The 27,133-nt window shown below is 37.4% G+C and overlaps 1 protein-coding gene across 1 annotated transcript; it reads left to right on the plus strand.

Annotated features, from left to right (window-relative positions):
- Nucleotides 1-2,640: 2,640 nt before the first annotated feature.
- On the plus strand, nt 2,641-26,711 carry LOC122811646 (inhibin beta B chain-like). Its single transcript, XM_044083627.1, has 2 exons — nt 2,641-3,217; nt 23,961-26,711. Exons 1-2 carry the CDS (start codon nt 2,851-2,853, stop codon nt 24,692-24,694), a joined length of 1,101 nt encoding a protein of 366 aa, XP_043939562.1. The 5' UTR covers nt 2,641-2,850; the 3' UTR covers nt 24,695-26,711.
- The last annotated feature ends 422 nt before the right edge of the window (nt 26,712-27,133 follow it).

A 27,133-nucleotide genomic window follows, 5' to 3' on the forward strand; every position in this document is an offset into this window, starting at 1 on the left:
TGTCGGGTCTTTCTTTGTCACTGTCCAAAGCTCTTACATATATCACAAGCCATTGAAAGATGTTTCAAACCCAGCCTTGCGACAGAGTTCAAGTATATCTTGAGACGGAATCTTGTGGCTGCATTTGCTCTATTTTTTGAAGCCCTTGACCATATTGTGTTTACATTAGCAAACAGAGATAAACAAGTAACAAAGTAGAACTTCGACAAAACACAGTAGGCTAACAATGAAAATATGTAATTCTAACAGTAAGTAGCAATAAACCAGCCAAAAAAAAAACAGCAATATGAAGTAATGAATAGCAATAAACAGCAATGTGTCATTCAGATAAGAGAATGGTTATTAAGTCTCTGTGGCCAGAGCTCAAAGAAGGAGCTGAGGTAGAATTATCGAAACTCTAATAAAAAGTTTTTTAAAGGACAGAAAACTGTAAAGTACTAATAAGGATTTGAAAAGATGCTAGGAAAATAATTAGAAAATGGAATATTTGAAGAGCTTAGCTGAATGCTGAGATCAAGATCGGCGAAAGTGCTAAATCTCATCAATCAATTAGGATGTCTGGAATAAAACAGGAAGCATGCAATTCATCAGACTGACAGACAACTGGCTTTGTTCTTCAGGTCAGTAACATAAACGTGTATAATCTTTGTAGGACTATGTGCCATTATAAACATGTCTAAAAATGGCAAATTTGGGGGGGGGAGGGCTGGGAATAATTACTGAAGTCTTCTCTAAGTGCCACTATTTTGTCTTTTTCCTTCCCCAACAACATGAAAAAATGTAGCACACTGATTTTTTTTTTTCAGATATTTCAACTAAGCCTCATAATAAGATATAAATGAAACTTAAATCCAAGCTTGTAATTGTCTACTACGTTCCTTTTAGTGAAAGAATTACAGGGTGGTGCACCTGAGTCATATTTCACTGAAAATTATACTTTTTAGTTTCAAACACAGTGGTTATTAAAGGCAAATGCATTCCTTCACATCTGCATATACATTTCTTCATTTCAGGCAAATAGTAACCTTCATATAGTCTACATTCAACTGGGAGTTTTCTTGATTACAGCTTCTGTATACAATACAATGTGTTATATACCCAATTCACTGTGCGATGATACAGCTGTAGCTATACAGGTATCTGATAGGATCATGAAGAGTTACAGAATGTTAATAATTTCCAAATCTCAAAGACTCCAGAACAAAACCAGTAAAATGAAAATATGTACTGAAACAGTACTGGCAGCTCTATCCTTCTAGTACTACAACAGCTGTTTCTCTGCCTGCCACACTACTGGTGTAGGTTCAGAAATACATTTAAAATATGGAAGGATATCTGCGGGCAGAAGGACAGAAAATCATGTGTACATCACAGTAAGACTGACTCAGTGGGTTATAACACATATGCTGCTGGTATTTAATTAATCATTTCCAGAAGCCGGTGGAGGTATGGCAGAATGCCTGGGTTAGGTAAATGCATGAACAACACCTCTACATGCTACTGTGTTGATAAAAACGAGAAAACATGCAGATCTGACTGTTGCATGCTTACTTCTTTTGCTGAATCAGAAACTCTAGTACTAGGAAGGCTACTGCTCATAATATACCATATAGTTCTAACAGGGGTGCTGTGCTTATTGCAGTAAGTACCCTCCATCAGATGTCTCAATATGTATGAATGAGCCAGATGCTGGAGAATTTGCTGCTGGAATCAGACAAGACTGAGGGGAGAATAAAACAAACCAAATACAGGTGTCTTATAACCCATCACAACAGCTAAAAGGCTGGAAAAAGAGCACACCTATAACCAGATCACTGATCCACATCTATAAAAAAAAAGTCTTGCCACTGCCCAGAAAAGCACAAGAAGGATAATTTCTTTCAGTCTCAGGCATACAATTTTAAGTGGATGACCATACTGATAATTAAAATGTGAGGGGTGGGAGTAAAGGACTTGATTTACAGGAACATATACATACATCACTGCTAGGAATGGGAAAACACTACAATAATGTATTCAGTTGCATGTATACAATATCCCTTTTCCCAGACACAAGGCTGTTTCTGTATCACAGTAGAAGATAAGCTGATAAAAATGTGGTAGAAAAAGCCAGATGGTAAGAATAGATAGCCACAAACAGGGAATCTGCTGTATGCAAAAGTAAACGGGACATGTGACTAGAAACTGATAAAATATAATCCTTTCCTCGAAGTGCAAGGCACCATGGGTAATATATGTAGATTAGTTTGATAAAGTGCCAAGCTTAAAATGGAACTATAAATTTCCAAATGACTTTTCACCTAGATATTGGATACTGAACGTGAACTCTATGAAACTAATCCTTTGTAGTGTTCTCTAGCTGATAATGGGCAGGTAGGCAATGCACAATAATACTAAAATGGCCCGGGGGGGGGGGGGGGAGTACTGTGGTTTTGCTTGCATCAGGACTCTGGCTTAAGAATACACTCAGGCTAAGTGCATTGCATCATGCTTACACGCTGTCAATTACGCTTTTAAACAAACCTACTTTTCATCCAATTTGTCTTGTACTTTGGATTGTAACATGTGTACACTCAGGAGTTGGATGGATGACTCAGGTGCTGGGAAGCATGTCAGCTAGACTGCTCTACATAGCACATTTCCAGCATACAAGCTTTGTGACTGAGAACAGGTGCAAGTCAAACAGCCTGCTGAAGTTAACAGCAACAGGAGTGAAGTAGACCAGTCTTACATAACAAGCATGCAGTCCTGGGCAAGCAAAGAAAGTGGACTCATTTTGTAAGTTACAATATTAAATAAAATTGGAAGCAGTTCTGAAATTTTACTGCTGCATTTCAAAGCAGCAGCAGTATGATGATCCCATCAAGCCCAAGAACTGTTTTGTTCCTGTTTACTGCAGTTTCCATGACTTCTGCACAAAGTAACAAGGGCTTTGGCTGTAGGTCTTGTGGGATGCCTACCCTCAAACCAGGAACAGAAAATGAAGTACTAATTGAAGCAGCAAAGCAGCATGTCCTCAGCAAACTGCATATAAAGGAAAGACCCCGGATTGCATACCCTCTCTCTAGAGCAGCTCTCCTTATTGCTTTAGCAAAACTACAGAAGGGGAAAGTCAAGCAGGATGAAGCTCTAGGACAGCTATATGACTCAGTGAAGCAAGCTGTAATTCCCCAAGTCGAGGAAGAAGGATATGAGTTTGTTACTTTTGAAGAACCAGGTTAGTAACTATTCCTTTTTTCGGGGGACTGAGAATGAAATGGGGTAGAAAAGTGACACAAAATCTCTATTTTTCACTGTTTCTCCACATATACATATACTTACAAATTAAGTATTACTCTGTTTTTCTTTATTTATATGAATGTATGCACACAGACACAGAAACAGAGTATTTACATTTTCTTGATCAGGTTAATCACATTGCTTTTGTTTTTTCTTTATGTATATGAATGCATGCATATGCACACACACACACACACACACACACACACACACACACACACACACACACACACACACACACACACACACACACACACACAAACAAACTTTGTTGATCAGATTAATCCCCTTGACCAATGGTCTCTATTCAGTCAGGGGAGACCCAAGGTGGTACTCATACTGACTGATTAGGGGAAAGCTGGCACCAAGAAAATTCCCCTATTTTTTAAGAAATGCTGACATTTTTTTTTACATCCACCTCAGCAACCAACTCAGGCAAATGGGACCTTGGTTTAGCATCCCGTCCAAGGATGACACACGTATTCCCTTCCATTATTCTACACTACAGTGTCAGTACTGGAAAATGAATTCAAGCACCTGTGTGTTTGTGTGTTTTTGTGTATGTGCAATAAATACAAAGAGAGTGGGATAACTACTGACTGGGACACAAAAGTCCATTTTAGCCATGGTATGCTTACAGTGAGGTATACAATATTATTTAAATGTAACTAATATTTACATAATTGATTTTGATTGACAATGCAGAAGGGCTGCTCAGGCAGAATGGTTTGGATATGACAGCCAATGCTGAAAAACAGACAGATTAGTTGACTGAAAACAATTTTAATTATGTTACAAAATTTGCCTGTATAACATAAATGAGTTAATGTAATTTTGATTATGTAAATAGCCTAGTATATGGATCCTGGTAAGAAGATGTTTACTGGTGGATGGGCTGAATGGTATCACTTCATATGACTGAATAAGTCACAAGTGCATTTAGATAATTCAGAATGATGAGGAGTTAAAGTTGCCCGAGATGCTACAGCTCCAGGCTGCTGTATAAGTGAAGTATCCTTTCTGGATTTATTCCCTATATCTGTCCCAAATTCTTCTTTTCAGTAAAATACCACAATTAATAATTAAATTATTAAAAAGTTGTCATTTCTCCATTTATATACCCTTTGAGGTATGAATTTCTTCCCTAAGAAAAGGTCTAACACCGAAAACCTAGTTGTTTAACATTTCTTTCACAGATACAGATACAGACAGATACACAGACACACGCACACACAGAGAACAATGTTCTTTCAGATAATCTGTAAATAACAGGTTTATGTAATACATTACTAATTTGTGAGTTAGCTGTTTCTTTGGTTTGAAACTTATACTAGTAAAACATTTTAATTGTAATATGACCTCAGGTTAAGAGTTGATTTTTTTTCCAAGCTGCTGTCTAAAATAGTTGTTGAGATTATTAAAATCAATATAAATACAAAACAAATAAATAAATACATGCATATACTTTGCATTAACTTATTAATTTCATGTAATGCAGTCTTTATTCTACACTTTTTTCAAAAGCCAGGGAAATAAATCCCTCTTGTTAAACTAAACAGGGTGAAGAAGGTGTGTGTGTGTGTGCATGCGTGCGCGCGCATGTGTGTGTGTGTGTGTGTGTGTGTGTGTGTGTGTGTGTGTGTGTGTGTGTGTGTGTGCATGTGCACGTACACAGTTGTGTGTGTCAGTTAGGGTTTACATACACCATAAGTTATGTATTAGCAGGTATAATAGAAGTCTAACCTGAAATTGATGATAACACTAATCAAAGGCTATCTGATACCTGAATCACAGTAAGGCTGTGTTGCACAGTGCTCAAACTGTACAGTTTCATTTGAAGAAGGAAAGAAAGGGAAAATGGCAAAATTAGTCACACACTATCCATGGCTCACTCTCACAAAACCAGTTAAAGGTCATTACAGACTGATGGATTTATTCAGCACATTAAAATATATTTACTGTGCTTTAATTGTAGTGGCGTCTACAGGAGATTTGATAAACAGCACATCAAGGATAGGGACTCTACATCTCTAATAAAGCTACTTGTTTGCGATTAATACATTTTAGCATTTACAAAACTGGAACCTAACATGACTTCCCATTTAGCTGCATGTCATGATATATGTACGAATGGTATTCTGAATGCTGCACTTTATTCTACTTAAAGCATTATGATGCAGCATATATCTTGCTGTATTAAACTGTACTGCATTAAGCAGGACTTATTTTATATACCTTTTATTATACAACCATGAGCTTGGTTGCTAGAATTGTCAACAAATCTACTGCAGCTGGTAAGCAACCCATCTTAAGTTGGTAGGACCAATTAGGCTTGGTGTGGGGCTTCAGTTACTAAATATTACATGGTGCCCTTATTGTTTTGACTTCAATGAAAACATGGCAAGTGTATTCTGTTGAGACGATTACCCACCTCAGATGGACTGAATACAACCAGTAGTTAAGCTTTTCAATTTTGTGAAAAGAACGAGTATCCTACTAGACCTTACCCGTAGTGTGCCTCATAGTAATTATGAAATTGATTATTTGCAGTCACCTTTTTCCAGAGCTAATAATTTCCAGCTATACCACTGTGCTATAATAATGACTTAGATGAAAGCTGTACCTGGCCATTTGACATGCAGCATTTATTCTCTCAGTTTCATAATTATGACATTTTCTAAAGAAGATGTGGTTGTACTGATAAATTATAGCCATGATGTAGTAAATATACTTCAGTGTTATACTCAGAATTTGCTCCTCATATAGCATTTTTCATCCAAATATTATATAAACTGGAATGCACTGTTTAGTGATATAATAAATACAACATACTTACCAAATGTTATTAATGACTTACGTTTGTTATTAGGAACATTTTACTGAGCTGAAACATATTTTCAGTGATGGCCTTGGGAGGAAACCTACACAGTGTAACAAAAAATAAAATGAAAAATAAATACTACAATATAATTCACTTAAAGCCAAAACACTGCAAAGCACAATTTACTTCACAGCACAAGAGATAAAGTAAGCAAATGTTATAGTAAGTAGTTGAGAAAAGCAGTCAGGAGCAAATAATTGATCACAGATGAATTGAAAGGCACACAACAAATAATATAATTGGTAATATGCTAACTAACTTAATGATGGCCAAACTACAGGAGATCAAAGAAAAAGCATTAAAATATTCCATCTTAAAAGCACCTTTATTTGTCATTGTAAGTCTCTGATATGGTATGCCCAAGCAGCAAAGCACTGTTTATTGTATCTACTATTTGCCCCCCCTGAAACTTCCACAAACATCAAGCCTCATCCCTCACTGAACTACTTATTCCCCCCACTTTTCTGCATTTGTGGTCACTAGGGGGAAGGCGAGTTTGGGGGATTACAAGTTCCCTATGGGAATTCTGGTAAACCCTTCCCCTAATGCAATGCAGGCACAGTGTAGTGCCTCCTATTATTGACACCCATAAAGATTTATGGTTCCTCACATTCATATAGCCTAGCTAGACAGCAATACTGTGATTGGCATGCTAACCCTCCATCCCCCCACATTCACTGCTTTCTCACATGGGTATACATGTGTGGCCGGTTTACCTTCATATGCTTGAAAGCACATTCTTCGAATGTGCACATACATGAACCATTTACACAAATTCCGTCCCAACGACTTCCCTAAACGTCAAAAGAAAATCGAATTTCGACATTTCGATCACTCCACCGCTGAAACAAGTGCTACCATGAGTCAAAAAGGGGGCAAGATTTTGTAATTTGGAGCTTCAGTTTTTGCGGTTTTGGGAATTTGCGGTTTGCAGTTCATGGCAGCAGTTTTGATGATTTGGCTGTTGGACATATGAAGATAAACCATGTGGCCTGCACCACAGATGTCACTCCTGCAGTGAGAGGCATACTGTTTTCTCCACCAGAATGTCTGAGCCAATACTGGCTGCTCCTGTCACCCTCCTATGGTCTAATCTTCCAGTGTGTGAGCTATTAATGGAATTCATGCCATCTGGACTATAGTCATGGCTTCATTTCTTTTACACAATGAAGCAAATACAGGACTCAATTTATGGATTTATGACAAAACATCAGAAAAAAGAACACTGGGCTTCTCAGCACTGAGAAAGTGACACTGATGTATCATTAACATCAATATGCTGAAACACTTTTTAAAGGATCAAACCTTCTGCATACTATCTATCTAGGAGGCTTCACCACTACACTTTCTTACTTAAACATATTAGTGTAGTGGTTGCATAGCTGTGGAGAAAGTATACATTAGAGGACAGAAAAGCTGTTCATAATCCTTATCTGCACCATTCAGGTATTAGTTGAACTGCATTTGAAAAAATGTACAAAAATGAATAGGTCATACAGTACACACATTTAAAATGCCTGACAATTTCCCATTCATTCATATTGGAGAATAATGTATGGTCACTCTACAACAAACACTACTATTTAAGCATGTATACAGTACTTCATAAATGTCCTTAGGAATTAAAAGAAGACACTGTGTTCTTTAAGAGCATTGGATCTAATATGCCATTCTGAAGTAATACTACAACACCTCATAATATTGTCATTTCCTATTGACTTCCATTAGTGGTGACAAACTGTTGGATTTAGAAAATGTGTGTGCCATAAGCAAGCATATCAGGAAGCTTTCAGGCATTATAAGTGGCATGGTGCTAAAGCAGTGTACCATCTGGGGGTTGTGTAAACAGCATCCCCTTTCAGAAAATCTTAGTAATTACAAAAGGGGGTCAAACACACACCCAAATGTCTTGGAAATGGTTTGACATGACTCAGAAAATACTTGCTGCAGTAAAACTGTTGAAAGTAAAATCTTTGAAATTAAATGGGCTTTGAGTTTATAATGAAGGAAGCATCTGAAAATGGTTTGTTCCATTATTTTAACATTATGAAATAAATTCAGTATTTTCTGAAATGAATGTCAGAAAAAAATCATAGAAAATATAGGGTCATAAGTAAGACAATCAGAAATCAATGGCTTTTGAAATAAAACATGTCTCTGGGTTATTTTGTGAAATCAGATGAACTTTTGCAAAGCTATTTGATATGTCTTACTGTACTCATTTGTTCATGTGACAGGTGAACTGTTTATCCTGCACACTTTCCAGCCATAACTGAGGGGAAAAGGTAAATGCAAAATATATGGGCATGTTTAGAATATCCACTTATCCAACATATACTTGGAGACTACTAAGTCAGAAAGAATATGCAAACTTCACAAAAAAGTGATCAGATGTAAGGACTAAACATCAAGCATTGGTGCTATGAGGTCAAAATCTTAATCTACTGAGTTGTTGCACTTCTTAAATTTGGGTACTATAATAAGCTGAAAACTAATGCCACCATACTGTAATGAATGCCTTTGGAGTTAAAACTTTTGGGGACTATGTTTTCCTTCATGCTACAAAGTATGCCTTCTGCTGGTGCTATCATCATAATATTTTGATGGAATGCTTCTGCAAAAAAAACATGCCCAAAAGGCTTCCATTACAGACATTGAGCTTTTGTCACCGTGTCATATAACCTGTCCTCTTGGGAATGTGCTAGTCTCTATACTGTAGTTAGCAAGCTGCTGAAGAGGAAGGGCTACTAAGAATTTATTTAAAATTTTAAACATACACACACATCCAGCAGCCACTCTTTAAAATTTGTACAACACACATTTATCCTCATTGTCAGTTGATGCATGTTTCCTCTTCTGGGTTTACTACTACACAAAACTTACAGTCAAAGTCGATTTAACACAAATTAGATCTGTGAGATCAGGGGTTCAAAACCTGGCATTTTTTTCAATCTGACAAGAAATGCCAGTTTTCACAAAGCGATATAACTTTTATGGTGGGAAGCTCCCTCCCTTGGCAACCCTTCACACCACACAAAGAAACACACAGACTATGAGGTACTTACATCTTGGAGTAAATTAGTATTCAGCTTTGCTTTGTTTGTGAAAGCAAACATTTTTTGATAAATCACTAAAACTTTGATTTTTGAACTGGTGGTTTTGATGAACACATTTCTGATAGGCTGAGGATTGTTAATCTGTTTAACTAGCACATTACCTGTTACAGCATATCTGTACGTAAGTGTTCAGAGGTGTGATGCCAAAGACTGAAGAAGGCTTTTGGGCACACATCTTCCTTACACATACACATTATGAGGTACATGACCAAATGTTCAGTGTCTCACAATATGTAACACACATTGAATACAGTAGACTGTATCCTGATAAAGGATGACAAGACTCTACAATTACAGCATTTATAGAACAATTGGGATTACATTTCCACATATCCCGTATCTTAATTGTTCCAACTCATTTTAACATCCTGCTCATATGGCCCAAGAAGTAATTACAGACTAAAAAACAGACCTTGACTGTTGAGTTAAAACTTTCCAGGGTTCACAGCTGGCATTATTTTGGCTTTGTAACTATTTTGAAATTAAATTCTATAAAGCCAGCTCCATTGTGCAGACAGATACATCCCTGACTGTGCCATAGGAAATCTGTCAAGTGCCATTTTGCTCATTCAAGTGCAGGGATTGGCCAAAAGTCTCACTGTTCAAGTTCCACATGGTGGATGACTAGATGAAAGCCTTGAGGACTTTGAGAAACAGGAATAAGGCAGGCACAGCTTTTCACTGGATGGAATCCTTGGCCTTATCCTTATCTGTGGGTTTGATAGCACAGTGTGCAGTATGCCTGCTGACTTGGTTTTCTGTTGATTGTTGAACCTTGCTGCCACAAAACATGAACTGTCAAAGTAGTTTAATCAATTTCCACGACTTATCAAGAAAGAGCAATGCAATCCACTGAGATCAGAGGGAATAAGGAAGTTTCTCCTTTCCCGCAATGTTGCGTGATTTCAGAATTAGTACTATTTAGAGATGGGGAGTTAGGGTACAGCGAGGCAAGCACCTTGCAGAAATACTGTGTTTTTTTTTAGTGCCATAGTTAATGATGTACATCATCTATTAATTTCTGATGGATGCAATTTTATGGAATGTTGATTCAACAGTTAGTCATACAAACTTGCTGGCTGAAGACGGGTTAAATAGCAAATTTGGGCAAGTGCTGAAGATGACACCACATTGGTGGCCTACTCATCTTCCTTGTTTGAACAGCTTGAGAAAGAGGTCACTGCACTTGCACTGCCTCCGTTTGGTGGAATAACTGCCCTGAAGGTTAAACTGGTTACTCTAGCCAGGTGGTTCTCAGGATGTGGCCGATTATAAGATCTTTAGTTTTACAAAGTACTTACAAGATATTTTAAACACTGACAGTAATAATTTTATGTATTTTTTGGAATTCATTAGTCAATCAATTCTAAGCAGCAGCAGTACTTTTTTGTAATTACTATTAAAAAATTAGCTTAACATTGTCTGCAGCAAAGAACATTCTATAGTCATAAGGACTACTACGATCCATGTAACCTGTTTTCATCTACCTATTCATTTAACATGCTTTTTTCCTGCCACGCCTGCTAACAAATGAGCTTCTCTGTATTGGTCTTGAGCCCATTTGTTCTCCTGAAGAGCAGTATGGAGTCAACAGCCAACTAGAAGGGCTGTAATCCATGCAACCATGCAGGTGATGTGTGCCCCTACTGGCATCCTGGCAGTGAGAACATTTTTAGTACTGACCAAACTCCATCCAATGCTGTTGTCATGAGCACCTGTATCATTCCAGTGTTCCCTATACCCTGCCCATGCATGTGTACATGGTTCCACTTACATTCTTTTGAAGGCTGCCATCAATAGCCTTGGACAAATAAGTCCACATGCCCCAGTGGCATACAAGCCTATGCTTACATGATAGCCATCACCTGACTGAAACCACCTTCCACTCAGCATGGACAAGCTGATGTTAGCCACTCACTCCCACTCTCTTCCATCTTCTGTGCTACTAGTCAAACTTGGGTCATCAGGTTCGCAGTCAGGGCTTTATTCTTCTATGTCATGGAGCTAGCTTTCTCTACTTATGTTTTACATAAACATTAACTTGGACATGGTATGTTTCCCCAAAGCAGATTTATCTGAATGTTGCTTTCATACATGAAATATAACTTTTGGCAAAACAACAAAAAGTTTTTATACAGAAGGCATCTCCTTCTACACACCCTGCACAGAAGAATACTACTCAACTCTGGGACCACTACCCACTGAGTAAATGGTAAAACTACCCTTTTTTAAATGCTGTTTTGTTAAATTTCATTTGAAAAAACAGCATTTGAGAAAAATCTAATTAAGAGATATGTCACACCAGGTATTAAGTCATGTGGCTGTTGTGTTTCCATCAACTTAAAAGCCAGGAACTGAAGCACTTAAACTGATTTAGCAGTTCAAATTCCTACCTATATAACAATATAGGGTGCAGTACTAGGCACAGTAAATCTATTACAGTTCATCTGATATTAAGTTGAAGCTATGTAAAATGAGAGGGATGGACTTTTCTACTGATATCTGGAATGTTGTACGTTACAGAAAAAAGAAAACAAAAGGAAAGAAAAGAAAATTTCTCCAACATATGTATGTGTCAAATACTGCATATGGGATTTAGCAATCATAAGAAAATGTTCTACAAGGCAAGAGTCTCCTAAATAATACATTAAAATATACATGAAGAGAGAAGTGTCAAAAGACACTAGCCTCGTTCCACTATGGCTCATACAATTTTTAGATGCAGACGTGACGAAAACCATTTGGCATGACTACTTATGGTTTTGATGCAGATAGCATGTGGAAATCAGAACCAATGTGTTTGTGGATGACACTGTGCACATCCAAAGGACAGAAGCACAGGGGAACAATCAATGAAATATGAGTTGGCAGCCTTTTGAGAGAAGCAGCTTTACCTAATGAAAGTGCGAATACTGTGATGTCTAAATGAAATCATTACACTGGTACAGAAAATATAACAACAATATCACTCTATTCAGTATCATACAGAATGCTCAGGGGTGATCTGTATTTCGCCTACAAGGCAATCTCAGACCCTGCCCTACTAGAGATGCTCCATATCTGTAGGTCTAACTACTCATGCATTACTCGTTCAAAAGGCCATAATCTAATATGCAACATAAAAAAAACCTGCTTCAGAGACAGGTTTGTCTCACTCTGAAACAGACTTCCCATGCATGTCAAACAGAGCACCTTGCTGACCCTCTTCAAGCGCAACCCTGATGAGTGGATGGGAAACCACAAATTTGTTCCAGGAGTTCCACCTGTGTCCCTCATTGACAGGTGTGACAGGTGCTGACTGAGATTTCTTTTTGGGGATAAACTCTTGGCTAGACTTATAAGGGCCCCAGGGCCATTAGCTTAGTAACCTCCTATGATCTTATGAATACAAAGTCTGAAACATCATCTACATGCACCTTATTAATTGTATACTTTGTTTAGTGAGAAGCAGAAGTGAAAATAGTGATATGCCCTCCACACTTGCATACATGTGGAATAGATCTATGATCCAATATTGCTACACCACAAGCTCTGTGCAACTTTTTAGAAATGGTTTTGACATGTTTTCCATTAATGCTGCTACTACTCATTGTCTTTCAGCCTGGTTGTGTGGCACAGAAGGATGAAGTTGTGACTACGGCCCACACAATTCAAGTTTGAGTCATAGCTTAGCATGAAAGAGCCAAATGGGTGGAGGAAGGTAGTAAGGGGCTGATGATGCCTCACCCATTCTTAGAGGAGTTGTGGTTTCATTTGGCCGATCACCACCAAAACACAGGAGGTTTTCTAAGCACTGAAATAGCAAGGGCCAGGGATCTACCTCCCAAGCCAGAGACAGCAGCCCTCATTACAAAAGAGAGGGTGTAAGAGACCCTGTGGTGGCCAAGGTACTTGTGCTAGCTTCTAGAGGTAGGCTTAGCATCTAAACAAAATGTCATTACTGTAATGCCAGTGAAGGCACAGGCTATCTCATTAGCTGCCTATATGATGGCCCTCTGGATGGCACTCACTCATGCTGTGGACTTCCCAGTAACAACGCAGTAAATAGATTTGCATTATCATCTCACTCCCATCCCCTCCAATAAGATCCCTCCAACACTCAGGAAACTAGCAAAAACTCAAGTCATCCATAGTATAGTTATGGAAAAAAATCTACACCACAATGCTGAGCTCATCTGAACTTTATTCTAATTGTGACTAATAAATATTCTAGTGCAGTACTCCATGGGGACCGTGGTGAAGTTTTGTCCTGTTAAATACAAAGGTACATTTGCAGTATGTATTATACATACACATAAAAATATGTACTATACAACCGTTCACATGCAGATATGTGTACACCTGCATGTACAGATGCTACACATACAGATCACTAAACATGGGAATACATTCATTTATACATATTATACACATACACACCCACACATATGTACGTATGTATGTGTGTGTGTGTGTGTGTGTGTGTGTGTGTGTGTGTGTGTGTGTGTGTGTATGGTGTGCGTGTGTGTGTGTGTGTGTGTGTGTGTGTATATATATATATATATATATATATATATATATGGGTCTACTTCATATGATCGAAAGACCATTTGATCGAAACCCATATGATCGAAAGTTCATTTGATCGAAAACCAGTATTCAAGGCATAAAACTGGGATTTGTCCCCCTCCCAAATGTCGTGCGACCCTGGAGTTGGTATAAATAGTTAGGGGGGTGTGGGGGGCACAGCCTCCCACATTGGGGGGTGTGGGGGGCAAAGCCCCCTACCTACTTTCCTTTAAAATCTGTACTTTTTGTTTTATTTTCTTCTTTTAAAGGAAACTGGGTTGGGGGGCTTCGCACCCCACGCCCCCCCAATGTGGGGGGCTGCACCCCCCCCTAACTATATATACCATCTCCAGGGTTGCACAACATTGGGGAGGGAGACAAATGCCAGTTTTATGCCTTGAATACTGGTTTTTGATCAAATGAACTTTCGATCAAATGGGTTTTGATCAAATGGTCTTTCGATCATATGAAGTAGACCCATATATATATATATATATATATATATATATATATATATATATATGTATATATCTCCTAACAATGTGCACTGATAAAGAGGCATAACAATAAATTATACCTGAGAGGCAGGGTGTGCATTCTTATTTTCACAAGGAGTACACTTCACCTTAGATAAAAGGTGTGATAAACATGGTGCATCTACAGGTAGCCAAGATGAAATTCTAAAACCATCAAATGCCAGAAGCACAAGAAGCAGTTGAATGCAATGCCAATCTCTGTTTTCCATAGGAAATCACTAAAGCTACGATTTCTAAGTGTATGATGGGAGTGATTTTTTTTCATTTGGGGGAGTTGTCCCTTCTTTGAATTGGTGCAACCATGGATTTGGTATATATAAATAAATTCAGGGGTGTGTGGGGCTTGCCCCTTTATTGGGAAGTGGAGGAACCTTACTCACCTACAGAAAATACAGTTTCATTATTTGCCCTTCTGTATTTTGGGTACTATTATCCAGCGAACATATATATGGTTCACTACCCAGATATTTTTACTTTTCTACGATCATTGTATGTCATCAGACGTTTATCTACATTACTGACATGTCATCACAAGTTTACCTACACCCATGGTGCAACATCAAAGCTAGCAAAATTCTCCTAAAAATTCTTTATTTACCTTACTTGCCAAACACTAGAGCACACAAAACACAGGAGATCATATCTCCAAACAGCCTATGCACTCTAAAACAGCTTCCCGAGCCAAACTGACACTTAGGATAAAAAAAAAAAGAAATAAATAAAGTAACACTGATCCAGGGATTCAGAAAGACTCCTAACATGGGAACTAACAGCTGCAGCCAAAATGGATTTTTTCCATGATTAAGGAACATGACATTCAGAGACATATTAGTTGCAATAAGGAAAGTCCTCTGACTAATTTGCATATCTCTGAATCATGTGTTGTTACCACTAATGCTCATCAGCACTTTCCTGCAGTAAGCACCTCTGGCAGCTCCTGCATCATGTTGACATTGGCACCTTCCTTTTCACACTCACACAAACATGGACATGGACACATCTCCATGCCTCTTACCCATGTCTTAGTTTATAGAACATCCTTGCTTTAGCTTCTTATTATGTTCCTGCCTCTCATAAAATACTGGAATGTATGGGGGGGTGTCCAGTATTAGATACTTATAAGCTCTTGTACTGTTGAGATATAAAACTAACTTTAGGAGGGGTGCTGAAGTAATGATTCACAAAACACATTCCCTAGCCCCCATTGCAAGTTGCTACATGTATCTAACATCAAGCCTCCGTATATTCCATTGATCAGGCTTGTTTTAATTTTTGGAGATGCTATATTACTATTTTAAAGTATGCATACGAAGATGCAAATACAAACTATGGGAGATTTATGTTTTTATAGTTGTCCATTTTTCAGAAAATATAGACTGTGCATGTTTGTGCACATATGGGATGGGTGCAGGGGGCATGGCTGACATGAGCTAAATCAAGTTCCAAACCATCAAGCCTGATCCACTGAAACACAGTTTGTCAACCATAAGAAACAGAGAGATCTGGACTTGTCTCCTGCAGGACCTATGTTAAAGCCTGTCTCCAAGTTTTGCTGAGTTGGATTTCACTAGGCTCAATTCACAATCCAGAACTCAGTAAAACCAGATGAATTCTTACAGACAGATGCATGTTGAACAGCTTTTCCCCCTCACAATAACTTGACAGATTTAAACTTATGACATCATAGTTATTAAGAAATGTGAAAGAACTTACTTTTTGTATTTTTGCTCACTAAAAAATAATATATATAAGAAACACTAGACATTTTATAAAGACTCTCAAGTCAAACAGACTTTTACACACCCAGTGCTTTATCTCATTCTGTTTTTAAAGTTATTTACATTTGTCTGCTAGCTGTGAACAAAATGACTTTTCTGTTTCTCACTGTAAAACTACCTCCGCATAAAATCAAATATTACATATAAAAGTTATTTTCTATCCTTCTTAGCTGAATAAAAGTATATTTACAGTAAAAATATACCTACTGTGGCTTCTGCCATGCAACTTTGAACACAGGGAACACTGGCAGAGTAAATGGGGATAAACTGAGTGCTACTGCTGTAATATAACTAAAATTAGTTATACCTACTTAGATCTATAATCTGATGATGATGGTGGTATAATAGTGTTAACATTTTCTTGTACTCTAGAAAATGCATGTGTTTTACTCTTTTTGTCGTATTCTGTTAAGATATATACAGAATATGTAGGAATTTGGCTTTTATATATATATTAATATACAGAGCTGTTGCTAAGTGTTGCGATGGTGCCCACTGCAGCTCCCTAATCATGCACACACCCTCCTTAACCCTTAACCAGAGGAGAAAATTAAGAAAAAAGTTTCTTGTTTCTTTTTTCTAATTAACTGTAGCAATCTTTTTGTCATACATATAACAGGTGGCTTGTTACACTCTGAGTACCATACATGGAGCACTGAAGCCACAGAAGTTCAGCCTTGAATGCAGATGTGATACTCACACTCAAAAACTGAATGCTGGTATGCATTACCACTGACTGGCATCTGCTGATCAGACAGGTCTTCCTGACACCTTGCACCCAGATCAACTGCCCCTTTACACTGCCCCAGCTACCCTTTTGTATATATGTTTGCCTTTTACTTACTTGAGGTTCAGCTGCTCTTAAGTAATTTACTCACCTGGAAGTGTCATTTATTGTAGAGAATAACAAAAGTAAATAAATAAAATAGCGTGAGACAACCAGTTAGAAATGATTTGTTTTGATACTGACTGTCCTTTTTCTTACCATCAAAAGAAGTAAGTGGTTGCTAGACTTTCTGAAGGTTTTTGTCCTGTCAGTGTAACATCTGAGTTGCTTGTGGACATACAGAACGTGTAGAATTCATTCTCCTATTTTTTGGTTCTGGATAGAAAACAGGGAGATGAAAATCCTGGCTCAAAGTAAACTCAAACTCTTTAGGGATAAAAGAAATATTTGTTCTTAAAGTCAACATATTGTTGTGAAAAATAAGATATGGATGAATCATAAAAGCTTGTAACTCAGATATTCTTGCAGATGTGAGGACACTGAGTAATACTGTTTTCCAAGATTAGAACTTAAAATTATTGCAGTGAGCAAGATGAAATGGAAAATGTCTGTTTCTCAAGTTAAACATTTAGATCCCAAAAAGAAGCTACCTGTCTTCTACGTGGATGGAAATGTAAAACCACTTTCAAAAACTGTTTTACAGAAGCAGTGTAGAAGGGTGGGGTGCCCGTTGGCAGACAAACAGAGATGGCTGAGAGATGAATCTTGATAGAAGAGGAAGAAAGGTCAGAGGATGACAAGTCAAACAAACATTGTAGAACTAGAGGCAAAGGATCCTGGTTCTCTTGTTGGCACCAACTGAATTTTTTTATATGTATCTGGCCAAAGGAATCATGAGAGTTGTAGAGGCTATGAAACCCATAATCCTGAGATAGTCCATGTCATATGTCAGAAACAGGTTTGAAAATATCAAAAACTGTTTCTTATAAAATGCTACTTTGCCCTAAGGAAGAAAAGCCATCATAAGGGATATAGCCATGAGATATCCCAGAAACACTATATTGTGAGACAGAAATGGAATCTTTCTCAGTGTTCACTTGAAATTCCCGACTGAAAAAATGCCTTTTACCCAAGCCAGAAATTCTAGACAACTTATAAAAATGTCTGCAAAAATAAGGCAGTCATCTAAATATGGGAACATGTAAATTCCCTGCAACCTGCAATTGGCTATTACAGAAGACAAGAACTTTGTAAACTCCCTTGGAGCTGTAGACTGGATTTAAAAAAATGTTATTATCACATTCCATTTCTCAAAGATTTCAGATTTTTTAAAATATTTTCTGTGTCTGGTTTACATTTTCTATTCTCTGCTTTATTCTTTGGCTTGTTTACAGGAAAATGACTCCAAATAAGTGGCATTCTCCAAGCAACAGTGATCTACTGATGATCATCTTCCCCTACACTTTTTTCAACAAGTGCTGTGAGATACTTCACATCCACCCAAGTGACCACCAACTCTGGCAGATAGGGGCCTCAGTTTAATGTCTCATCAGAAGGATGGCACACTCAGGGGTAGAGCAACTACCCTATACTGCACTGCAGTACTTATAGTGGTAAAGGAATCAAACTACCTGGTGTGGGAATAGAACCCATCGACTACTGATCTTCTAATGCCAAAGACAAGGGCTGTGCTTGTTGATCTACTGATACTACTAGCAGAAAGCTATATAGGAAATAAGCAGTTTGGATTCAGGTTAGGAAGCAGCATGACCAACCCAATGTTTGCAGTGAGACAATAAGTTGAGAAGAAGACAGAGATGAGGAAGTAGTCCACTGGGTTTTGCTAGACTTGCAGAAAGCATATGACAAGTTCCAAACGATGCTGCTCTGAGCAGTCCTGTGAGGGTCTGAAGTCCTAGAATCAGTAAAATTAGTTCAGGCTGTGTACAAGGACCCATTGGTGCAAACATGAACAGTGTTCGGCCTGACAGAGGGGTTTTCAGTAGCAGTAGGGGTGGATCATGGCTCAGTTTTAAGTCCAATGCTGCTCACACTTCTTCTTCTTCTTTCGGCTTTTCCCAGTTAGGGGTCGCCACAGCGGATCACCTGTCCGCTCATGATTGGCAGTGGAGTTTTACAGTGTTGAGTTGCCAGCCGGCGCCCAACCTTCCACAGAAGGCACACACATGCACACACTCATGCCTAGGGCCAATTTAGAGTGTCCAATCCACCTACAGCATGTCTTTGGGATATGAGAGGAAACCGGAGCACTCGGAGGAAACCCACATGACCACAGGGAGGACATGCAGACTCCGCACAGAAGGCACCCCAGCCGAGAATCAAACCAGAGAACCTCTTGCTGTGAGGCAGCAATGCTAACCGCTGCACCACCGTGGCCCCCTCCAATGCTGCTCACACTATTATGCCTAAAAATAGACTATATTAGAAAATAGATTGGAGAAGACAGATCAGCAAAGCTACCATATACAAACAATGTGACATTAGAAGCAGACTCTGAAGAAGAAATTTAGCAAATAATATGGGAATGGAATGCAATACTGAAAGCACATAGGATGAAACTAAATACAAACAAGTCAGTTGTCATGAAATTAGAATATGTTGAAAAATCTAGATTAAAAGAAAAAAGTGGAATAGGTTAACAGCTTCAAGTATCTGGATGGGGTGGTTGAGGTGAAGGGAATTCTGAATGAGGAGGTCAAAGCTAGACTCAGTGGGGATGTGGCCAAATGGTACAGTGTTAGGGGGAATGTATGACAGATGACTGCCAAAGAAGCTGAAAATTAAGCTAACTGAAACAGTGGTATGAGCAGTACTTCTACATGGCACAGAAACCTGGACACTTAAAGTAGATAAAGGTGAGAAAGCTAGAGGAGACGAAGTGCCTGAGACAGGGGACAGGATGCTCACCAAGGAACAAATAAAGAAATAATGACATCAGGATACTAGCCAAAGTAGCTCCCACTGCAGAAAAGGTCAAAGAGAAGAGATTATGATAGTTTGGGAAAATAATGCAGGAAAACAGAAGATGATTAGATGAAGAAAAGGGAAAGACAGGAAGAAGGTAAAAGGAAATAAAGGCATCCAGCAATAAAAACATGGATGGAGTAGATCTGCGACAGTCAGGCATGAGTACTGAAGAAGGTAGGAGATGGCAATGAATTGGGAGAGGTGGTGACAATTGACACAACACTCCCAAACTCATAGAAAAATGGGAAAAATGGTCTGATGATGATGATGAAATAAAATAAAAATAAATGTGAAAATTTACTTTTTATATCTTTTTGCTTATCAAAAAAGTTGAATACTCATATATATAAAACACTTTTACAGTTACTGCATGCTGAAGTACTTTTACCTGCACAATGCAATATTGTTTTATTTTATTTGTTTATTGCAAAATACTTGTCTTTACTTTATCTGATACTTACAAAAAAGCATACATTTTATTAAAACAGTAATTTTGTACATTTTGTGCTGAATAATATGGTTTATACAGAACAAATATATCTACTCTAGATTTTTTATGTTATCTGATTTTACACATACTGAAGCAATATATGAGAAATGGTAAAGACTGCTGCTATGATAGAAAATACCTACTAAGTTCACAAAAGTAATTATGTTGTTAAAGTAGTAAGAAGTTTTGTGATAAAGGTGTGAAACTGTTAGAGTTGTAATAAACTATATTTTTGTTTGGATATGTGGTTTGCCACACCATCTACCTTGTCATAGGGTGCAATGCATATGTATGTCTGAGTTATTAAGCCAGATTCATAACAGCTACCACAAAGTGTATACAGAATGTGTACACTTAGAGTAATCTATCTGAGTGAATAAACAGCACAATCATTGTGTGTAGCAGGGCTGTTCTTAAATCCAGAAAGTGTACACATAGTGTTCACTTTATGGCAATCCTTATGAAAGTGGCCTATTTTATTTATCCCAGTCTTATCAGTAAGCTCACAAAATCTATTGTTAGATCTTAATTTAATATTTTTTTCTTTCTGGTACAGTATATCCACTAAAATAGAACATTTTGAAATGATGATCATGTATCGTCTCAAAATTTATTGCCACTCAACCAACGTCTTTACTGAAGTATCATTATTTTCACCAGCATCACCATATTCTAGAACTCATTTAAATATGCTTATTTCTGGGAGCAGTAGTTGAACATACTCTCATTTATTGCTGTACTACTGCCATTATTTAAAGTCTGAAAATATAGAGACTAAAGAATATATATTTTTACTATAAACACCATATTTTTTCAACTTTATGTTGCCTGACTATGAATCCACTTCTGCCAGTTCAATTATCTCCATCTGCAAGTCCCATCTTAGTGGACCCTTTGGTATTCCCACACCAGGAAGGTCACCCAGATGGGAGATCTCCTGTATCAAGGGTGGCCCCTGCTCCTCATACAAGCTCATCAGGTTTGGTGCATGCTGGGCCAGCACAGAAACCATCATGCTTCCATATTAAGGGAATTTTTCTTGGCCTATGTCCCCACTGCTTATGCTGACATTACTTGTGTATGCTGGGGGACAATAGGAGATCATACTGAATGCACATCTCTACTCCCAGCCACAGCCTACCATATCATGCTTTCATATTAAGTGATTTTTTTTCTTGGCCTATGTTCCCGCTCATTGTGCTGACATTACTCATGCATGTTGAGGGACAATGGGAGTCATACTGTGCGCATGTCTCTACCCCCAGCCACACCCTGCCATGCCTTCTCATTCTCTCTACCCTCCAAACCCAGCATCTGTGCTATTGAACCCCAGCCACTGCCACTGCTCAATGGAAGATGCCCAGAACAATCCCCTCCTAGAAAAGACATCACATCCTCCCTGCCCCTTGATCAAGTGCCTGAGTGCTATTTGAATTTGGGTCTCCTAGGCCATTGTCAAGGCTTTATCCCTCTGATCCACAGAAGTGACTTAATGCAGAGCCATAGCTGTCTCATCTAGCATCCCTTAACTCTATGCTAAGGAACAAAGTCCATTTCCCAATCTACTTTTGGACTTACAAAAAAAAAGAAACATTTTAACACTTTCTGTTGTAGCAAACTGCTGCCTAATTCAGTAGCAAGTATACTGTTGCAGCTAATACCACAGACAGCCAAGACTGCAAAATCAATATCTGTATTTACTTCCATGCAGACATTTAGAAATGCCAGTACAAAAATGAATGCCAGCATTAGTACAGTACTACTTACCAGTTGTGCACCCTACTACATTGTGCCCAGGGTGGCTACCTCCTTCACTCCACCCTAGGTAAGCATCTGACTTAATGGTAACACTATCTTAGTCAACATAAAATCCTACAAACTGATAATATTTACGTGATAAATGCTTTTGGTAATTTTACAAAGAAAAATAAAAACTCAAATGGTTTACCAATGTGAAAAACATTAAATGTTAAATATAAAAGGGCATTATTATTATTGCAAACATTGTTCAGCATGCAAAACTCTAGAAAATTAGTTGTCATTTATATATATATATATATATATATATATATATATATATATATATATATTAAACTTTCTGGACAAACAAAAAAGATGCTATACAAAGTATTTTTCTCAAATGTCTTAAATTAGTATGAAAAACTTTAAAACATCGAAGGATAATAGCTGGGCATTGTGACTACAAAAATTACTCAGTGTGCAAATGTTTACACAAATGCTGCTTTTGTACATATATCCCATGCTTTTCTGAAAAAAATGAGCAAAACAAGAGCAAAAATAATTTTTGTATGATAAATGCTTTTGGTAATTTTACAAAGAAAAATAAAAAAATCAAATGGTTTATCATTAAACTTGCTTTTTTTCACATATACATTATGTTTTTTACAAATGACAAAAATGAAATCCAACCTCCAAACTGAAAACAACTTGTTTAAATGGAATATGAGGGGGTCTGGTATTATATAAATATGACATCATGTACTGCAGGGGTAGAGAAAGTACTCTGCAATACATAGAAAACCCACTTATTATGGAACCTGTACCCTAAACTTATAGTACAATATGTTACACATCTGACAGAAGACCCTTGCATTTGTGTGTGTATGTGTAGCTATCTTTTTAAATATGAGATAAGAGATACACACACACACACACACACACACATATATATATATATATATATATATATATATATATATATATATATATATATATATATACCCAATTCTAAAGAAACACCACCATGCACACCTAATTCACTTATGTTATCACTAGAAGCATTTTGAACATGCTTTTACAGGTATAGCTGTAGAATTATAACTTGATAAATCACACATATGTATATATATATATATATATATATATGTATATATATATATATATATGTATATACATATATATATATATATATATATATATATATATATATATATATATATATATATATATATATAGGTCTACTACGGTTGATTGAAAACTCACTTTATTGAAAATGAAATTACTAGGACCACTTCACTGAAAGCTCACTTCACTGAAAACTCACTTGACTGAAACTCATTTCGTTGAAAGTTATAAATGGCCTTTTCCCCACTGTAGTGCAACCCTGGAGTTAGTATATAAAGTAAGGGAGTGTGCGGGGGGCACAGCCCCCCACATTGGCAGGTGTGGGGAGGTGAAGCCCCCCACATATCTTGGTTATATATTCTCTTTTGGAAGCAGTTATTTATTGTACTTGTAAGTATCACTGTGTATAGTTTAAAATGTTTATAATATGTGGGGGGGGCTACACCCCCCACACCCCCCTTACTTTATATACTAACTCCAGGGTCATATTACAGTGGGGAAAAGGCCATTTGTAACTTTCAGCGAAATGAGTTTCAAAGAAATGAGTTTTCAGTGAAGTGGTCCTAGTAATTTCATTTTCAGTCAAGTGAGTTTTCAATCAACCGTATTAGACATATATATATATATATATATATATATATATATATATATATATGTGTGTGTGTGTGTGTGCGTGTCTGTGTGATTTATTTAAATTATAAAAATATTTGTATTTGTCCTTTAATCTTATGTTTTTCTTTTCATCTCTTTAGGTTCCTCCTCTGCTAGACTGAATTTTAGCTTTTCTAAAGACAAGAGAAAACATGTAAAAATTATGCAGTCAAACCTTTGGCTGTTTATTGTATCCCCCAATGACTGCCTTAAAAAATTGACACTGACAGCATTTTTAGACATGCCAAGCAAAGAAACGCAGACATTAATCAGCAAAAAGCAGTTCAATATAAAGGCAGAGGGTTGGCAAACATTCCCTGTGTCAGACTCAGTTCAAGGTTTTTTTGACAGAGGAGATAAGGGTCTTGTGTTTGAGATTGAGCAGGATGGCTGCCTAGGCACGCAGAACTTTATTAATGTTAATGAGAGCCACCGCCCATTTCTTGTAACTCAGGCTAGAACTCACAAACATGACCATCAACTACAGAAGCGTGGTCTTGACTGTGATCAAAACAGCAATAATTGCTGCAAGAGAGATTTCTATGTGAGTTTTAAGGCAATTGGATGGAATGACTGGATTATGGTGCCTGATGGATTTCATATGAACTACTGCACAGGGCTGTGCCCTATGCACCTCGCTGGAACACCAGGAGTAGCTGTTTCCACATTTGCTTATGTTTCCAGTCTCATCAGAGCGAACAAGCAGACATTTGTGACATCTTGCTGCGTACCTAAAGTGACTAAACCACTATCCATGTTGTATTTTGATGAAAATCGGACCATCGTTAAAAAGGACATTCCAAATATGATTATAGAAGCTTGTGGATGCACGTGAGAAGCAGAGGTTTGCAATAGCTACATTCAGCCTTTTGAAGAGGAAACTCCTTAAAAAGTACAAGCTGAAGAAACCCTGTCTATCGATACTGCAAAAAAGAAAAGCACACATAGCACTTTCGACTTGGACATTTTTATTTTTGGGGAATGGGATTTTGTTACTGTTTTTGTATGTGCAATGTATACCCTGTTATTTATAAAATGGACAGCACAGTTGTCTGCCCTGAACCAGTAAGATAATTTAGAATGTTAGGTGCTATAGAGTTACAATTGCCGGAGACCCGTTTACATGTTTTTTGTTGGCCTCCCTCCTCAGTGTGACCACCAAACTCCTATCTCCTACTGGCTCATTCATTCTTCCTTTTTGCTAGCATACAAGGACACCAGGAGAGGGAGGCAAGAACAAAAGATTGCAAACATTACAGTTTAAATGATTTTTGTAAGCTTCTAACAGCTGCCATTGTTAACATGAAGGTGCACTGCAATACCCCTGCACTGTATCCTGTACTAACGCACACTTCCACACATATGTGATTCCATGGAAAGAGTGCATGTGCACTCCTTGGCAGGCTTATACTCACCAAAGTCTCTAGATGGAAGTGCTGCAATTCTTGACCTACTGTAGGTGGAGTTCCTGCAACAGGATGCTGCCAATATCTTTCCTGGAAAGGGTAAGCTGGCAGTAGCTGTTTACGACCATCCATCTCCCACCAGATCATAGACTCTTTGTTGAACCCAGGTCATCTGTGGTATAGTCAGGGTGAGATCCTCTATGCTAGGGAGGTGGCTTCATCCTGTACCACACTGTTTAATATTTTTACATATCTTAAATAATTATAAAATGTACTATTACTCATCTGCTCTCAGTCACAGAAACTCTTCCACCTTATTAGGTCACGCGCTAGACACTGAATTAATAGGCTATGCATACAAACCCCAGAATCCACAATGAAACAAGAGTGGAGTCAGGCCTGATTAATACTGAAGCATGAAAGCCATTCTCCTTTTTCAAGGTAGGACATATAACTTCAGTAATTATTAAAAAATGTACAGAAGATGTACAATAGTGAAAAATTTTCCCCGTGTTTACTCATTGATATTTTTATAACTTACCCATGCTTTCAAAGAGAGTTTATAGATTATCATAAAGCCTAAAACAGTGAATAACTCTTTTAACACACATTCCCACATGCATTATACATTACATAATGCATTCACTGGCTTTCATTGTTGTTATTTTTAAGTATATTTAATATAATGCAGCAAATATTTAAGAAATAGCATGTGTTTCTTTTGACATGGTTGAAACATTTATTTTTCTCTACTGGTAATATTTTCTTTATCATTAGATCGATACCTCTATTTCATCAAAGTTTGACAATGTAAAAGTCTTATGTTCTTACATTTCATTGGATATTAAGAAAGTGGATCTCATGTCACCTTACAAAATATTTTTTAGATCCTAGTCATTATTTTCTCAGTTGCTGTTGATTTGTCTTGTAGTTTTCTGTTGCTGCTTCCTGGAAAAATCAAAAACTGGAAACACTGATTCTAAATGTGACAGACAACTCCAGGCTCACTGTGTGTATATTAAGCAATCAAAGAAACAAAACATGCCACAGAAGCTAACTTGCACAAACTGCAAAGCCTGTACTGGGCCCCTTCATGGTGGCTGAGCCCAAATGATTTTACTTCAATGCTGTTATTATTTTTGCCAACACAACTGAGTTAAAAAACACACACACTACCAAGCTGCCCAAATATGAACATGGGTAGAAATTATACTGTTTCTGAACTGTAATGCTCAATGTTTTTATAAATGTCTAACAAACATTTTTCTGCCAATAATTGTATTTTAAAAGGAAGTCACTGATGTTATACTAAAAGTTCTATTTGAAGCAATATTTTTGTATTAAAAAGAAAATACTTTCACATGTTATGTTTTTTTTTTAAAGTAATGCTGTGCAAGACTCCCTTCTGAAATAATTTTAACAAAGATCATCACTTTGTTTTATTAGCTAAACTCCCCTCCCTGAAATAAATATTCTGGAGTATTTTATTTAAATTCATTTTGATAGGAGTATGAGTTAACACACTGGATTTGCAAGTTATCTGTAAACTGGAAGCATCATTCTAAGGCAGACAAAAAAAAAATGGAATGAACAGAGCAGTATTGACAATTACTGTGATAACAGGCTTTATTGAAATAAGTCACTGTTATTATTAGGATTTTCTGGGGAAAATGTACATCAGATGGCTTATACTGCCAGTGGAAGATTTACCATTTAAGTTGTGTTCTTTTCAAAGACAATAATTAGTTATGCAAGTAAAAGACAAAAGAAGATTGAAAAGTAAGATGATTCTGGCATTCAATATGGTTTGGTTTTAATGCAAATACACAGTTGGATTGGATTCTCAGATGCCTTCTTCATTGTGTAGC

Source organism: Protopterus annectens, chromosome 9.part0 (assembly GCF_019279795.1).
Source record: "Protopterus annectens isolate FY-2018-M chromosome 9.part0, PAN1.0, whole genome shotgun sequence".
Classification (NCBI taxonomy): Eukaryota; Metazoa; Chordata; order Ceratodontiformes; family Protopteridae; genus Protopterus; species Protopterus annectens.

Excerpts from the sequence above, each read along its gene's own strand:
- LOC122811646 (XM_044083627.1), top strand. The coding sequence starts at position 2,851 with ATGATGATCCCATCAAGCCCAAGAACTGTTTTGTTCCTGTTTACTGCA. Across the intron at positions 3,218-23,960 it reads TGTTACTTTTGAAGAACCAG|GTTCCTCCTCTGCTAGACTG; the intron begins GTTAGTAACTAT and ends TCATCTCTTTAG.